The sequence below is a fragment of the Dama dama genome, chromosome 10 (assembly GCF_033118175.1).
Source record: "Dama dama isolate Ldn47 chromosome 10, ASM3311817v1, whole genome shotgun sequence".
Lineage (NCBI taxonomy): Eukaryota > Metazoa > Chordata > Mammalia > Artiodactyla > Cervidae > Dama > Dama dama.
In genome coordinates this window covers 23,729,067-23,745,279 of record NC_083690.1, presented here as the reverse complement: position 1 = coordinate 23,745,279, position 16,213 = coordinate 23,729,067, and the positions used below count along the sequence as shown (strand labels likewise).

Genomic DNA, 16,213 nt, shown 5'->3' with positions numbered 1-16,213 from the left:
GGTAATAAAAGCTGATTCTCACAGCGAAGGAGAATCTGTCTCTTTCCCAGTCCACTGTTCTGCCCCGCAGCTAGCAGAGGTCTTGCGTGAGCCCACAGCTATTCCCCTGCAACAGTCCTCTGACGTCTGTCACTGCCATTGTCCTAGGGGATGCTTCACTGTAGTTCCAGAGTAGATTAGCCGTGGAGGCACACACTGGGTGTATGCTCATAAACTCACAGCCTCTCCTGGTAGAACCAGTTGACACAATTTCCCCAGACACAGTGCTGCTTTTGGTTCACTATTTGACTTAAAGAGTTCCAGTGGCTTCCACTTAGCCCTCCTTCCCATAGCAGCTCCAACTCCATAGGTCACAGTCAGTGTAGTGATTTTGCCCCTTGTTGAGGATGTTTTTCCAGCTATACTCTTAGAAACTGTGAGAAGAACTGCAGGATAAATTTCGAGCCAGTTCACCTAAATATGAAGTGGATTCCAAAGAGTCTCTCCCACCTAGCCCTTATAAGCAGCCGACTGCAGTAGCACCCTCCCAAGGTTCTCAAGAGTGATAACCGCTCAGGGTCAGTACCTGAGTCCCTGTATGTTTTCTATACTTTGCTTGAGCAAATGGCCGTGACCTTTTTGGAGGAAACAAAGATAAAGCTCAGAATATTCATGTTAGAGTTCTTCCACAAGATTATCTGATCTTCCATTTCTCTATAGAGATTTAGGTCTAGGAACTGACTCTCAGAGTGAGTTAGATGAGAGATTTTAAATCTCAGGCAGCAGGAGGTGGGGGTGTGGGAGGCATTCTCTGCAGGTCCGGTGGTGAAGAATCCACGTTGCAATGCAGTGGACACCAGTTCGATCTTAGGGAAGCTCCCACGATGCCGTGGGACAACTGAGCCTGGGCACCCTGAGCCTGTGCTCCACAACAACAGAGGTCGCCACGGGGAGAGTCTGTGCACCGCAGCCAGAGAGTGGCCTCCACTCACCACGCCTGGAGAAAGCCCATACGCAGCAACGAAGACCAAGCGCAGCCAAAATATATATATTTTTTTAATCTCTAAGGGGAAAAATGATCTATCTTAAGGCTACAAATTTTCACTTCCTACAAACCAGTTAAGACAATTAGATTTCAAAGGAAGAAGGATGAATCCGTTGTGTTTCAAACCCAAAAAGGAACACAGCTAGTCACAACCTCCAAACTCCATCATGGGTGCAGGGATTTGGAGGGGAAGCAATGGTTTGGGGCCCAAGACTGGCAAACGCCTACCCTGCTCTGAGGTGGTAGATGCTGTGGCAGTGTGGGAATAGAGGGGATGGGGAGCAGACTTGGAAGGCTGGCCTTAAGAATTGCTCGGATACATGAGCATGGAGCCATGGAGCACGCAGGTGTGCTTGCAACCCCTCTTGCTAGAAATCCCAGCCGAGACAAGTGTGACTCAGCCGTAGGACGTGCCATCTCTGAGGACCACTGCCAACAGCACCATGTGGTAGACAGACGAATAGCAGCCGCAGAGGGCACAAAGTAGAAAGTTAGGACCTGAAGATCATGGAGGGAGGGATGGATAAAGCAGATGTGGTCTATTCATACAATGAAATATTAGCCATAGAAAGAATGGCATTTGTGGCCACCTAGAGATTATCATATGAAGTAAGCCAAAATCAAATATGTAGTATAACTTATATGTGGAATCTCAAAAAATTGATACAAATGAATTTATTTCTAAAACAAACTCACAGACACAGAAAACATAGGATTACCAAAAGGAAAGGGTATAAGGAGGGGTATATTAGGGTTTGGGGATTAACAGATACACACTGCTAAATGCAAAATAGATAACAACAACCTACTGTATAGCGCAAGAAACTATATGCAATATCTTTTAATAACCTAAAATGGAAAAGATTCTGAAAAAGAATATCTGAAATCATGTTATTGTATGCTTGAAACTAACACAACATTGGACCTCAATTATAATAAAAAAAATTTTAATTTTAAAATAAGAGTCTAGACAGCAAGATCAAACTAGTCAATCTAAAGGAAATCAACCCTCAATATTCATTGGAAGGACTGATGCTGAAGTTGAAGCTCCAATACTTTGGCCACCTGATGGGAAAGCCAACTCATTGGAAAATACCCTGATGCTGGGAAAGATTAAGGGCAGGAGGAGAAGGGGGCAACAGAAGATGAGACAGTTGGATGCCATCACCAACTCAAAGGACATGAATTTGAGCAAACACTGGGAGATAGTGAAGAACTGAAGTGCTGCAGTTCATGGGGTTGCAAAGAGTCAGACAGAATTTAGAAGCTGAAGAACTGCGACAATGAATTTGAAAGTCATTAGGATCAGCTTATGCCATTCTTTCAGTCGATGAGGACTCAGTCCCTTCTATGCAGCAAACACTAAACCAAATAACATGGCGTCCCAAAGAGCAATTAGCATCGCTCTTCCTCTTGAGAGTGCATGGTCTAGAAATTGACGTGGAGACCCAGACTTGAAATCCAGTTACAAGTTAGGAGTGAGAAGAGTTGTAATGCACATCCTCTGTCCCTCTCCTCGTGGGGGAAAGGGGCATGTAGGTGACAAGGCAGGAGACATACCCTTATTCAGCAACAGTAACGTGTGATGACAAAGATCATGTGAACTTTGTGTTTTTCAGGTCTACTATAACCTTCTACTTTTCTGCATATTCATCCTCTAATTTTTGAGAGTTTGATACTGAAATTCCAACTAAAAATCTTAATTTATCTACTTAAAATATAATTGTAATATATATAGTGAAACTATATGTAACTTTGTCCTGTATTTTCCAAGTCTCTTGTAAATGTGTTGTCATACTTTCATCATTTAAAAAAATAAGAAAGAGGGAAAAAAAGAGAGAGATCATGAACTCTGCAGTCAAATGTACCTGATCTTAAATTTTGGCTCCACTAATGTGCTCTGTGACTTTGAGTAACATCTCTAGAAATCTCCATTTGTTCCTCTGAAAGAAAGGAAAGAGTAAGAGTTCCCTGGTGGCTCAGATGGTAAAGAATCCACCTGCAATGCAAGAGATTTCCCCCTGGGTCAGGAAGATCCCTTGGAGAAGGGAGGGGTTCCCCATTTCGGTATTCTTGCCTGGGAAATCCCGTGGAAGGGAGCCTGGCGGGCTACAGTCCATGGGGTCACAGAGTCAGACACGACTGCTACCTGTATTCATTTCCTGAGGCTGCTATGAAAAATGACCACAACCTCAGTGACACAAAAAAGAGCAAAAAGGCCTCCTCACCACTCTGGAGACCAGAAGTCTGAAATCAGGGCATCATTCATCCACACTCCCTCCAAAGGCTGCGGGGAAAAACCCTTCCTCACTTCTCATAGCTCTTTTTGGTGATCCTGCTACTATCTTGTGACCCCACAAGTCTGCCTCTATCCTTCTTCCATATACACCTTCTCTGTGTCTCTAAGTCCTTTTCTGTCTCTTATTAAGTCACTCTCCTGGGAGTTAGGGCCCATTCGGATCCAGTATGCTACCTTTCTTTGCATCTGCAAAGCCCTTATTTTCAAATAAGGTCACTTTTTTTTTTAATCTTTTGGCTGCATCACATGGCATGTTCCCCTCCCCACCAGGGAACAAACCTGTGCCCACTGCAGTGGAAACGCAAAGTCTTAACCACTGGACCCCCAGGAAAGTCCCAAGTAAGGCCACATTCTGAGGTTCCAAGTGAACATGAATTGGGGGGGAACACTCTTCAACCCACTCCCTCATAGAATTATTGTGAGGAGTAAATGAAGTAATCATGGAACACATTCTGCACAGTGTCAAGCACACAGTAAACAATAAATGTTAGCTGTACAATGTATGTGTGTGTGAGTCTGTGGATACATACACATGTATATACAACTATTTTGTTGCTTTTTAATGTTTATGTATTCATTTTTGGCTGCACTGGGTCTTCACTGTTGTGCACGGGCTTTCTCTAGTTGTGGTGAATGGGCTTCTTGTTGCTCCTGATTTTATCAAATTATTTCCTCCCATCCCCCCCTTTTTTAATGGCGACGGTAGCAAGCTTTTCCTAAACATTTACTGTATGCAAGGTGTCATAGTAAGTCCTTCTCATGCATTAACTCATTTGACCTCACCATATGCCTGTTGCTAAGGAAACTGAGGCTCAGAGAGTTTAAATAAATTACTCAGGCAGGGTCACACTGCTAAGAAGTGTGGGGAGACTGGGATTCGAACCCAGGTTCAGCCGACTCCGGGGTCCTAGTTCTTAACTGAAGTAGGTCCATCATGCGTCATGCTGGGTCTTGAATTTGCCTTCATCAAGTTCTTTGCCTTCCCTCTCTTCAATGGGATGTTTTGGGCGCATCATTCACCATCCCTTCCTATCTCACCCTACTCCTTTGATCTACTGGATATATTACAAGTTCTTACCGGACATTCTTCCAGCAAAAACTCCTCCTTTCCTGACTAACCCTGATGGTCTTCCTCATCATTTGACATTTCTGTTCTATTCCTGCACAGTTCCCCTGCTCTGTGGGAAAGAATATGCCTGCCAGCGCAGGAGCCGTGGCTTCGATCGCTGGGTCGGGAAGATCCCCTGCAGAAGGAAATGGCAAAGCATGCTGCGATTCTTGCCTGGGAAATCTCACGGACAGAGGAGCCTGGCGGGACATGACTTAGTGACTAAATAACAATTAACAGTCCTTATTCACAATTCTGTTTGTTCTTAACCCCGAGAGTTACTATTGACGTGTAACTGTATGTCTTTAGATTGCACAAACAGTGTAAGAGCCCAGCCTCGGAAGCCAGACCCCTGGGGTTTGAACCTCAGCTCTGCCACTTCCTGAGTGACCTTGAGTAAGTCATCTGACTTCTCTGGGCCTCACTTCCCTCATGCGCAACATGAAAAATAATAAGAGAGTAATAATAATATGTACCTGTACAGTTGTGAAAATGCAATAAATTACCACATGTTTAGAACACAGAGCAGATCCTGGCATACAGGAAGCGCTTGTTAAGTGTTAGCAGCTTTTTTTTTGTTTGTTTTTTAATGTGAATGATTTTTCAAGTCTTTATTGAATTTGTTACAATATTTCTTCTGCTTTATGTTTTGGTTTTTTGGCCACAAGGCATGTGGGATCTTAGTTCATTCCCCAGCCAGGGATCTAACCCACACCCTCCTGCATTGGAAAGTGAAGTCCTAACCACAGGATCACCAGGCAAGTCCCACTAGCTATTTTTATAATCACCTTCACATTGTTTTTTTTTTTTTTTTTTTGGCTGCTCTGGGCCTTCGTTGCTGTGTGCAGGCTTTCTCTAGTTGTGGTGAGCAGGGGCTTCTCGCTGGGGTAGTGTCTGTTGTGGAGAACGGGCTCTATGCGAGTGGGCTCAGTAGTTGCGCACAGGCTTAGTTGCTCCGCCGTGTGTGGGATCTTCCTAGACGAGAGATCGAACCCATGTTCCACGCTTTGGCAAGCAGATTCTTTTTAATTTTTAATCTTTTGTTCTATTTCTTTTAAAAAATTATTTATTTTTAATTGAAGGATAATAATTGCTTTATAATATTGTGTTGGTTTCTGCCATACATCAAACATGAATCAGCCATAGTATACATATGTCCCCTCCCTCTTGAAACTCCTTCTCACCTCCCTTCCCATCCCACCCCTCTAGGTTGTTATGGAGCCCTCCCCCTCCAGGTTGTTACAGACCCAGCTCTGGTTTGAGTTCCCTGAGTCAGAGAGCAAATTCCCACTAGCTATCTATTTTATATAGATTCTCATAGAGAAGACACACACTCTCCTTGTAAGGTATGAAGTCTGGAATGTGTCTTTTTATTCTTTTTTATCTTTAGTTATTCTTTATACTCTTATCATTCATCAAATACCTCTGTCTCCCTAGACTTGTGCTATGACACATTACATATTTCCTTGGGAAATCCTTACAGCTCTGGGCCACCCCCATATCCACCCTCATCCTCAGCTAAAGTGCCATGAGTGGGTAGATTCATGTCCTAGACAGCCCTGGAAACTAAACCAGACTCTCAAGTGTCCATTGGGCTTTTCAGCAGGGTCTTGAGGTCTGTGATCTGGAACTGATTTTGAGTCCAAATAGGACTCTAGAATGGACTTAGCTCCTGACTGAGTTCCCACGGGTCTGGCCTAACCTGGACTTTTGCTTCCTCCCCAGCAGTGTCCATTTATGAAAGGAAAGGCCAGCCAGTGGGCACACAGAAGGAAATATTGGACTATTTATTGCAAAACTGGATTGACAGCTCAGGCAGCAGGGAAACAGACCACAGAAGGCCCTTTTGTAACAGAGAAATTGGGGAACAAGAGAAGGAGAAAAAGGATGAGGGAAATGACCAGAGACACATTAACAGTCACCTGCTCTAGTCCTGGGACCTTCCCTGTCAAAAGCTCTTCTGCTGTGCTGTTTCTGCCTCCCTATGGGTGGCGCTGGCAACACAATCCCTAGGCTGAAATCTCTGATGAGCACAAAGGAATGCGAAGGACCTAGCACCTCTGAGAAGCCAGGCCCAAGTCAGGGGAAGGGTGTCAGTCACTCCTTGGAGGCTCTGCCCCGGCAGGAAATGCAGAGCTGTCTCATCTGTGGTCCAGGATGGGTCCACTGAGGGTCCCTGGGGCAGCAGGAATTCCACCATCTCAGCCTCACCGTCCCTTTAGGATTAGACGAATTTTCGCATCTCCAATGAAGAGCCTACAAAAAAAGGTGGCTTAGTGAGGTCTCCAAGTCTCTGGACTTAGTCCTTCATCACATGTCTCCAGGCCCAGAATTCTCCAGAGAGATGCCTTCCAGGGCCTTTCCAGCCTCAATAGCCAGATCTCCTGGGGTAGAGGGAGAAACTCTCTCCTGATGGGTTTCCAACCCCTTTTCCTGAAGATCCTCATCTGTACCATCTTGAAAACAACAGAGAATGATTCCTGATGCTTTTCACTAAGCCATCAGCCAAGCCAGGACTGCAGATGGGCAGCGATGCAAGCAGTCTAGATCAGCCCAGCCTGTCCTTGCCCAGACAGCAGGCTCTGTACCAACTCGCATCCCTACACAACTTGGAGCAGAAAGGACAGGACCCTACGGATCCTTGAGGCTCACAGATGACAGCTGGAGGAGAGGCAGTTAAGCAGATATTATCCTCCTGATGACATCAGCCTTATCCACTGCACACAGTCAGGGAGCACCGCTCACAATGCGCCTTAGGTGAATGGCATCTCCTGACATGCATGTTCTGGGGGCACCATTGACATGATTTTCTATGTGGATAGGGTTCTCTGAGTTGTATGACACCCCTGTGGGGTGCTATTCCTCCCCCTCCTCTCAGTCAATACAGTTGTTCAGGAGGGGCTGACCTCACCCTAACTCCAGGATTAAGCTCATGCTCAGACACAGCCAATAAGAGAGCTGGGCCCAGGGCTACAGAGACCAATTCAGAGGTAGACATGGCTCTCACCGGGCCGGTTTAACCCAGGGAACAGCTGATCTGGGACTTTTGTAAGAGCCGTTCTTCTGTTTCCTCTGGTCTCAGTTATTGAGCTGCTAGGATGGAAGCCTGAAATGCCTGGTGGGCATCTTTGCCTCTATTGGAGAGGCTTTGCCTAAGCACAAAGCCGACCCAGAGGACAGTAGAGCCTGTGAGGAGGACCCAGCCTACAGACATTGTGTGAGATCCCACCAGTCAGGGCTACCTGTAAACTTTTCAGTTATGCCAGCCAATGAGCTTCCCTTTATGACAAAAGCTGTGTTCAAGTGGGTTTCCATCACTTGCCACCAAAGGTCCCAGAGCCATAATCTTTGCCTCTTCTCTGCTCTAAACCCAAGCAAGACCCTAGCCCCCTGCCCCTGGATGCCCTGGGAACTATCCCCATGCCCACCAGATGGGCCAGGACCCGGAGTCACATTCCTACCTGATGAGCACTCCTACAAGCAGGCTGGCCAGGAGGGGGCCCAGCCAGTAGATCCAGTGGAAGTCCCAGTGGTTGGCCACCATGGCAGGTCCGAAGGCCCGGGCAGGATTCATGCATGCTCCAGACACAGCACCCCTGCCAACACCCAGCCACACTCGTCAGCAGAATCCCAGCCAAAGAGCCCTGACCCACCCAGGTTCATTTCCCCCATGTGGGCCTAGATCACACACTACCCAGAAACTCTCTCTAAGCTACATGATAGCATGGGCGTCGGGAAGTTTCCCAAGAAGACAGAGGTGAAGAGACTTCTAACACGAGGAAGTGAAAGGCTTGACTCCTCCCTGGGGTCCTCCCTACAGTCTGCCACTCTCCTGACACCCTTCTGGAAGAATGGCCAGCCAACAGTGCCAGCTCAGTGATGGCTGGATGGAAAATGGACCTACACCTTCTCCAGAGTTGATAAGGCAAAGTCAGGCAACTCTTAGCTATATGAACTTCGGGATCAAGTGCATCTAGATTCAGAACTCTATAGAGATTTCTAGCGGTGACATTGGTTTCACCTCTCTGTGTTTCAGTTGAGGTGAGTGTGCATATCTCATAGGTTGTTGTCAGGGATGAATGAGACAGCACATACAGAGCCCGTGTTTCTCATATATTTCATTGCAAGTGTTAACTCTAACCCAGCTGACCTGGCTGAGGTCTTTGTTGTGCCGCAAGCTTGGGGCCCAACATATCCCACAGGGCAGGTGTTCCCCAGGAGCACCTCTCTAGTCCTGGTGTCTGTACCCTCGCCCCACTGACTCAAGCTGGGGTCCTCACTCAGGCCTCACCCCCCAAGGACCCCACCTGTGGCCAGCGGCCAAAGCCAGAAGGGGGAGTCAATAGGTTTGTAAGTGAGCCAAGAGCCACTAGGGGGCAGCAAAGCACTGCTACCACTCTACACACCTATTTTCCCAGCCTCCCCAGGAGCCACCTCCCAGAAGATGCCTTAGGGTCAGAGGGCAGAGCTAGGGAAGGCTACACCTGGTTAGGAGCTGGCCTTCAGGAAGGAGCTCCCTCATCCCTCCTTTAGCAGGGGCTCCTGTCCCAGGTCTGTCACTTAATTTGCCACTGCCCAATGACCTTTGGTGCTTCCTGCTGGCTCAGATGGTAAAGAATCTGCCTGCAATGTGGGAGACCTGGGTTCCATCCCTGGGTCGGGAAGATCCCCTGGAAAAGGGAATGGCAACCCACTCCAGTATTCTTGCCTGGAGAATTCCATGGACAGAGGAGCCTGATGGACTATAGTCCCTGAGGTCGCAAAGAGTCGGACATGACTGAGCGACCAAACAATGACTTTAAATAAGTCACCTGTGTCCTCTCTGAGCCTCAGTTTCTTCATATATAAAAGGGGAGAAATAACCCTTTGTCTCCTTAATGCCTTCCCAAGCCTACTGAGAGGCTCTGATAAACAAGACAATGGATGTGGAAGCTCTTTGTAAGTCTGAGACTAAAATCTGGCCGCCTGCTGGCAAGGTAAACACAATCTAGAGGAATGATTTCTTGATACTACAAAATTAGAAAAAGCCCATAAAATTCCAGTCTTCTGGATTCCCTGGAATTAAATTTAAAAGGTCACCCCAAGTCCATATTCCCACACATCGATAACTTATCAGAGGTGCATGGTAAGTGAAAGAAAGTGAAGCTGCTCAGTCGTGTCCGACTCTTTGCAACCCCATGGACTATAGCCCACCAGGCTCCTCCGTCCATGGGATTTTCCAGGCAAGGGTAGTGGAGTGGGATGCCATTTCCTTCTCCAGGGGATCTTCCCAACCCAGGGATCGAACCCAGGTATCCCACATTACAGGCAGACGCTTTACCATCTGAACCACCAGAGAGGCATGGTGCGGGCCTCCTAAGACTCCGCAGTCCCCATCACCCCCTGTTGTCTGCCTCCTATGCCCACTTCCCCCGGTTAGACTGTCTGCACGGCTTCTATTGGCTACTAAGCCCGTGACCCTCAGGGAGGCTCTGCAGGCCTGCGCTCCTCCAGGACCGAGCCTCGGCCCAGGGCTGAGCACTGCAGTCCCACCGCCGAGCAGCACTCACCCTGCCAGGATGTCCACGGTGACAGAGAAGCCGATGCAGAATGGGGCCAGAGGACCTAGCGTCTTCTCGTTGATGGCACCCATGCACACGGTCAATGCCAGCAGTGTCGTCAGGATGATCTCCGCCACCACTGCCCCGGCCACCTGCTCTGACTCCTGGACTGTCACAAAGGCCGCCCCGGTCGCATTCCAGAACCTCTCCTCGGGACTCACCACCTATGGAGAGCAGTGCTCAGCCCCACAGTGGGGGTGGAGAGACAGCTGGGAACTGGGTTGGTCTGGGGGTGGGGGGTTCCCACGCTTTAAAGGCAGGGAAGGGTCCTGTCCAATGTGCAGCCAGACCTATCTGAAATCACATCTCAGCTCCACCAGTTCCTACTGTGTGGCTTCACCTGAGCTACTGGGCTTCTCTGAGCCTCATTTTGCTCATCTGTAAAATGGGGATAACCTGGTGGTGGCTCCAGGTGTTGTGGACCAGAAGCATATGAAACTTAGATGACCTTTTTTTTTAAAAGAATACAGAAATACCTAATTTTTACAAATTTTGCAAACACATATACTAAGGTGAACACATTGCCAGCCCCCTAAAAGGCCTCTTTGAAGGGCTGAGAAGAGCCCTGGAACTTAAGCCAACTGGCTTCCCAGGAAGTTGGCCTCGGGGTCATCACAACCCCTGGGGAGGGCAAACAAGCTTCTGGACCCAGAACTCAGATCTGGGCCCTGCTGCATCTCAGCTCATCTCAACTTGGGCGAATCACTGCCTTCTCTGTCGTCTGCCGCTCAGCTTCCCCCTCTGCAAAGTGGGGTTGCTGATAATAACAGTTCCTGGTCCAGGTTGTGGGTGCTCCCTAAGGACAGCTTCTGGCTTCTGCTCAAGTTGGAGATTAAATGAGAGGATTCTGTTGAGTGCTGGGGAGGGGGGGTGGGGGTGGGGTGGTGGGGTGGGCAGAGAGGAGCACTCAGTGAGCAGTCACTGCTGCCCCGCCCTGGTCTCCATCATGTCGGATGAGTCTGCAAGTGGCCCGGCTGGAGGGAGAGTCCGGGCACTGCTTTTCACGGGGAATCAGAGCAGTCCCCACTCTAAACAGACAGGGCAGCAGGGTCTCAAATGGGGGCGTGCGGTTACCAGGGCAGGGAAGATAGGAAAATGGGAATCAAGACCAAAGTCTGCAGTGGGCAGCACTTGAGCCACAGACCAAACCCTGGCCAGGCTAACAGGCACCCCCTTCACGCCTACCCACCCCCAACTCCCCCACCCCGCCACAAGCCAAGCAAAGCTTTCATGTTGAAGGACTCCTGGTTAAGGCATAAGAACAGCAGGAAAGAGAGACAGAAAAGAGAAGGAAAAAAGAAAGTCAGGGGAGCAAAGAGGGAGAAAGAAGTCCATGCATGGAGCTCTGTGTATAGCCACAGAAATTCTGTGGCTGAGAGGAAGAGCTAGCCTTTCTGTTGGAATGGGGGATTTCCAGTAAATTGGTGTTAACTCCCATCAAAGGTAGAGTAACTCAGTTTAAAGGCCGGCAAACTGGAGAACACAGAGAGAAGTTAGTTCAGGAGTTTCTCAAGAAGGACCATATGCATCCCACATCCTCAACCGGTGCTTAGTTTGTAGAAGGAATGAACAAGTGTGTGAGTGGATGAATTTTAAAAGTCAGCATTATCTAAAGCCACAAATGGACTCAGGAAGAGAAACTTTCAGTTCTGAATTCTGATTCCTGGTCTGTCCAGGGAGGGCTGTATCCAGACATTGATAGAACAGGGTGGGTTTAGAAAAAACCAGAGGCCCTTTGAGTGTTCCCTTCCTGTAGAAAGGGCCCACTCAGTCCCATTGGGAGGGCTTCCCTGGTGGCTCAGATGGTAAAGAATCTACCTGCCAATGCAGGAGACCCAGGTTTGATCCCTGGGACGGGAAGATCCCCTGGAGAAGGAAATGGCAACCCACTCCGGGATTCTTACATGGAAAATTCCATGGACAGAGGAGCCTGGTGGGCTACAGCTCATGGGGTCGTGAGTTGGACACGACTAAGCGACTAACACTTTCACTTTCAGTCCCATTGGAGGCAACAGGAAAAGAATCAGACAGTCCCCACTCCCCACCCCCATGCACCCCAGCAGCCCCAGCAGAGACAAAGCCCCCAGCCCAGCCGCCTGGGGGATCACCCACCTTAGCCAAAGCGGCCCCGATCAGCCCCCCACACAGCTGGGAGATCCAGTAGGGAAACAGCATCGTCAGCCTGAGGCCGCCGACCAGCATGGCTGCCAGGGAAACCGCAGGGTTGAAGTGTCCGCCACTGTCGCCCAAAAAAAGCAGAAGGAGTCGTGAGGCCAAGGCTTAGAGCCTGGGTCCCACAGCACCCTGGCTGGCCCTGCAGGGCCAACGTCAGTCAAGGGCAGCCCAAGCAGAAAACAGGAGCCAGATCACCCCCACGTTCCCTGAGGTGCAGGGTGGTGGAGGCTGGGAGGGGAGGGCAGCCCCATTCCTGTCCTAGCCCCAGACCCAGGATGGCCCAGAGGAAGAACGTGGTGCAAAAGCATCTCTCAACGCCTTCTCAACGCCCGCAGAGCTGTGGCCAGCCCTTCAGAGCTGTGACCACAGAACACAGCAAGACCCCAGGCTTCAAATGCATAGGCCAGGAGAGGTATCCCGGCCTCCCCATAAAAGCAACCAGGCCCCGAACAACAGCTCCTGACTGATTGAACTACTCAACCAATAAAAATCCTAGTTTGGGTCTGAAAGTGTGACTAGCGTTGTGTGTAAAACTGAGGTTAAAGGTTCCTGGAAATGGCATTGGTAATCAGGAGTGAGGTTAGAGGTTCATGATTATATTGGGGGTTGGGACCTGGGGTTTGCAATGTGAAGGGAGGTTAGACAAAGTCGAACCTAGGTCAAAGGGCTGGTTCAAGTTGGCTCCATGAGGCAGTTCCATTGGTCCTGGGTAAAGAGCCTTCCTCTTGACCAAGCTGCTCAGCCCATCCGAGTCCCAGGGCCAGGAGGCCCCTGAATACACTGCTACGCCCACTGGCATCCTGTCCAGCCCCACACAGATAGAAGAGCTGTCCTGAGAGGCTGGCTCAAGAAGCCCTCAGGGGCATGGGATGGACACTCCCAATAAGAGGGACGGTGACCCCAAGACCCCCCATGTCTCCCCAGCTGTTCAGAGCCCACCAATGGGTCTGCCCACCCAATGGGCACAGGACACTGAGCTGAGACTGGACAGAGGACCCTGGCTCTGGACACAAGACTTGGTCCAACATGCCGACATTTCAGGACCAGCTGCCCCAACTCCTCTGGCCAAGCTCTGTGCACAGGCCCTGGGGGAGCTTCCTGCAGGGTCAGGAAGCACTAGCTGATCTCAGACTCAATCGATGCAGAGAGGGGACTCAGTTCGGGTCCATGACCAAGCTTAGCCTGGGCTCTGCCAAAGCAGAGAGGTGGGGGGCGGGGGCGGGGGCAGCCTCCCGCCGGACACTGCAGAGTTAGAAGCCTGTCTGCCATCAGCCCCTCCACCAAATCACCCAGTCCAAAAGGCGTGAGAAACTCACTCAGGGCATGGCTTGACCAGGAGAGGGCTGGAACACCACACATGTTCGAGAAACTCACTTCACACTCATTAACAATAAAACAATCGCCCATTGTTTACTCACTAAAGGCTTATTGAACACCTGCTCTGCGCTAGGTGCTGTGCTGGGTGCACCAACAACCTCAAAGTCAGTGCCTGGCTCGTGGTAGGCACCCAATAAATATTTGTTAACAAAAAAACAGATGGTTGGATGGAAGGCTGGCATTTCAGATACACAGTCTCCTGCAGCGCAGAGCAATGTCCTCTCTGACAAGCTGGCTTGGGTTCAAACCCCAGCTCGGCCACGGAAGAGCTGTGTGACCATGGGCGAGTGATAAAACCTCTCTGTGCCTTAGTGACCCCTATCTCATAAAATCTGCTGCAGAGATAAGTAATACATATTCCTGTAGAGTAGTGGCGGATAGTTAGTACTCAACAAATATCGGCTATTATTATCATCTCCCTTTTATTCCACCTAACACAGGTTCAGTTACTTGCCCTGGTCACCCTGCTAAGTATTGACCAATGTTGCCTTCAACCCTGAGCCAATGAGAACAGAGGACTCTGTGATTTTCATCCCACTTGCAGCTTCCCTTAGATATTTAAAGAGAAATGGAACAGTTCTCTTTCCATTCTGTTTTTCTGGGAAACAAGATTTTAATTTTCTCACTCATATCAGTTTTCTGTGAGAGAGTAAATGCAAACCAACCAGATCCTAGATCTCCCTGCCAGACACCTCATCCATTGGGTCGTTTCTCCTGGGAGTCCACGACTTCCCAGTGGAGCCTCCATTCAGGGGAGGGCTATGCAAGGGGAGCCCCTCGGCCCTCCCTACCCCCTGGTGGGTTCTTCTTCGAGGCATTGCCTTCCCCTAGGTTGGAGCAAAACCCTGTCCTAATGGTAACAATGGGCTTTCCAGGTAGCTCAGTGGTAAAGAATCCACCTGCCAATGCAGGAGACATGGGTTTGATCCCTGAATCAGGAAGATCCTCTGGAGAAGGAAATGGAAACCCACTCCAGTATTCTTGCCTGGGAAATCCTGTGGACAGAGGAACCTGGCAGGCAACAGCCCATGGGGTTGCAAAGAGTTGGACACAACTTACTGACTAAACAACAATAACAAAGGTAACAATAACACAGCAACCAACAGTGATTGAGCGCTTACTATGGACAAAGCACTTCACAATATTTCCTTCTCGTACCTCCACCAGGAAGTGCTGGATTTAGGCAACAGATAGCTTGGGTTTGCCTTCTGGCTCTGCCCTAGGTCCTTGGACGAGTTACCTGAACTTTCCCCTTCACAGTGAAAAAATGGGACTAATAATAGTATCAACTGCGCAAGGGTGTAAGGATTACATGAATTGCTATACACAAAGTGTTTGGAATAGTTCATGGTAAGCATGAGCGCTATACCCGCATTGGCTTGAGAAATAAGATTTAGAAAATACTGTTCCCATTTCACAGGTGAGCAGTTGGGTTGGGAGAGGGACTTAACCAAAGCCGCAGAGCTCATGGGCTGAAGAGCCAGGATTCGAACCCAGGCAGCCTGACCCCCCAGCCCGCATTCCTATCCACACCACTCTCGGGATCCTGGGTGTGTGCCTCAGGGTGCCTGCCCACCGCGCCGCTCCCCGCCCCCCGGTTCCCCCCGGCCGGCACCAGGCTGAGTGCCCAGAGCTGTTCCCACCTGATATTCCCCAGCGTGGCAATGACCAGCCCCAGGGCCAGCCCATGGGCCAGCGCTGGCTGCAGCCGCCCGGTGTCCGGCCCGTTCTCGATGACCGACAGGCAGCCGATGAAGATGAACAGAGCGGAGCCCAGCAGTTCCACCAGGCAGGGCTGCACCAACCGCTCGTACCAGCCCCCCTGGCCCCGGCCCCTGCCTCTGGGCTCCTTCACCTTGACGCTGCCTGACTCCAGGTCACACATGGATGCAGCTGCCTGCGGGGGTGGGCAAGAGAGAGAGGGCCCTGGATGAGAGGAGAGCCCAGAAGGAAGCCCCCAGCGCCTCCGCCTTGAGTGAATCCTCAGCCACCCGCTTGGAGGGCCAGGCTGCGGAGGAAGAGGCCAGGAGTGGACCCACCTCTGTAAACATCGGGGCGGAGGCGACTCTCAGCAGGACTCTGTCCTGCCCTGGCTGGGAGACCCGCACCTGCTGTCCCAGACAGGACACTCTTATCTCCAGGACCCGGGCTGCCAGCCCACTCACAGGCTCTGCCCCTTTTAAAGGGCTCCAGACGCTCCCGAGGGTGCCGAGAAAGCAATAAAGACCAGTGGGAGGTGGCCCTGAGGTCATGGAAAGCAAGCCTTTTTTAAAAAAAATTCTCAGCTGGGCAGGGCAGGGGGGTGGTCAAGGATTGCTGAGCTTTCTACCAACAAAGGGAAAAGGCGTTGTCTTCGCTGAGTCACCTGGGGAGGACTCTGGGTCTTCCCCAGCAGGAGATGGAGGGGTCCAGAGGAGACCCACGTGTGTGAGTGAACACAGGAGGTTCCCACCAAATTGGGACCACACATGGGAAGTAAGGCTAAGCTCAACTTCAGTGATTTTTTCCACTAATTTCCAAGGACACCTCCTCGTATCTGAGGCCCTGACACCTCCACACACTCACACTGACAGGCTGATCCAGGGCTGAGGGTGTAGACGGATGACCATCCCGGAAGATTGCAGAGGCAA

The 16,213-nt window shown here is 50.0% G+C and overlaps 1 protein-coding gene across 2 annotated transcripts; it reads right to left on the bottom strand.

Annotated features, from left to right (window-relative positions):
- Nucleotides 1-5,650: 5,650 nt before the first annotated feature.
- Nucleotides 5,651-15,753, bottom strand: AQP8 (aquaporin 8). Of its 2 annotated transcripts, XM_061153990.1 has the most exons (6): nt 15,623-15,753; nt 15,227-15,480; nt 12,144-12,270; nt 9,981-10,195; nt 7,893-8,027; nt 5,651-6,687 (listed from the first exon to the last, which is right to left on the bottom strand). In XM_061153990.1, exons 1-6 carry the CDS (start codon nt 15,632-15,634, stop codon nt 6,639-6,641), a joined length of 792 nt encoding a protein of 263 aa, XP_061009973.1. In that variant the 5' UTR covers nt 15,635-15,753; the 3' UTR covers nt 5,651-6,638. The 2 variants fall into 2 exon arrangements, with proteins under 2 accessions (XP_061009973.1, XP_061009974.1); XM_061153991.1 differs by lacking the exon at nt 9,981-10,195.
- Between the last annotated feature and the right edge of the window lie 460 nt (nt 15,754-16,213).

What these genes read in the sequence shown, in the direction of transcription:
- AQP8 (XM_061153990.1), bottom strand. An exon ending in GCCACGCTGGGGAATATCAG is followed by an intron (nt 12,271 to 15,226) that starts GTGGGAACAGCT and finishes TTTGGGCGACAG; the next exon opens with TGGCGGACACTTCAACCCTG. An exon ending in CTTGTAGGAGTGCTCATCAG is followed by an intron (nt 6,688 to 7,892) that starts GTAGGAATGTGA and finishes CTTTTTTTGTAG; the next exon opens with GCTCTTCATTGGAGATGCGA.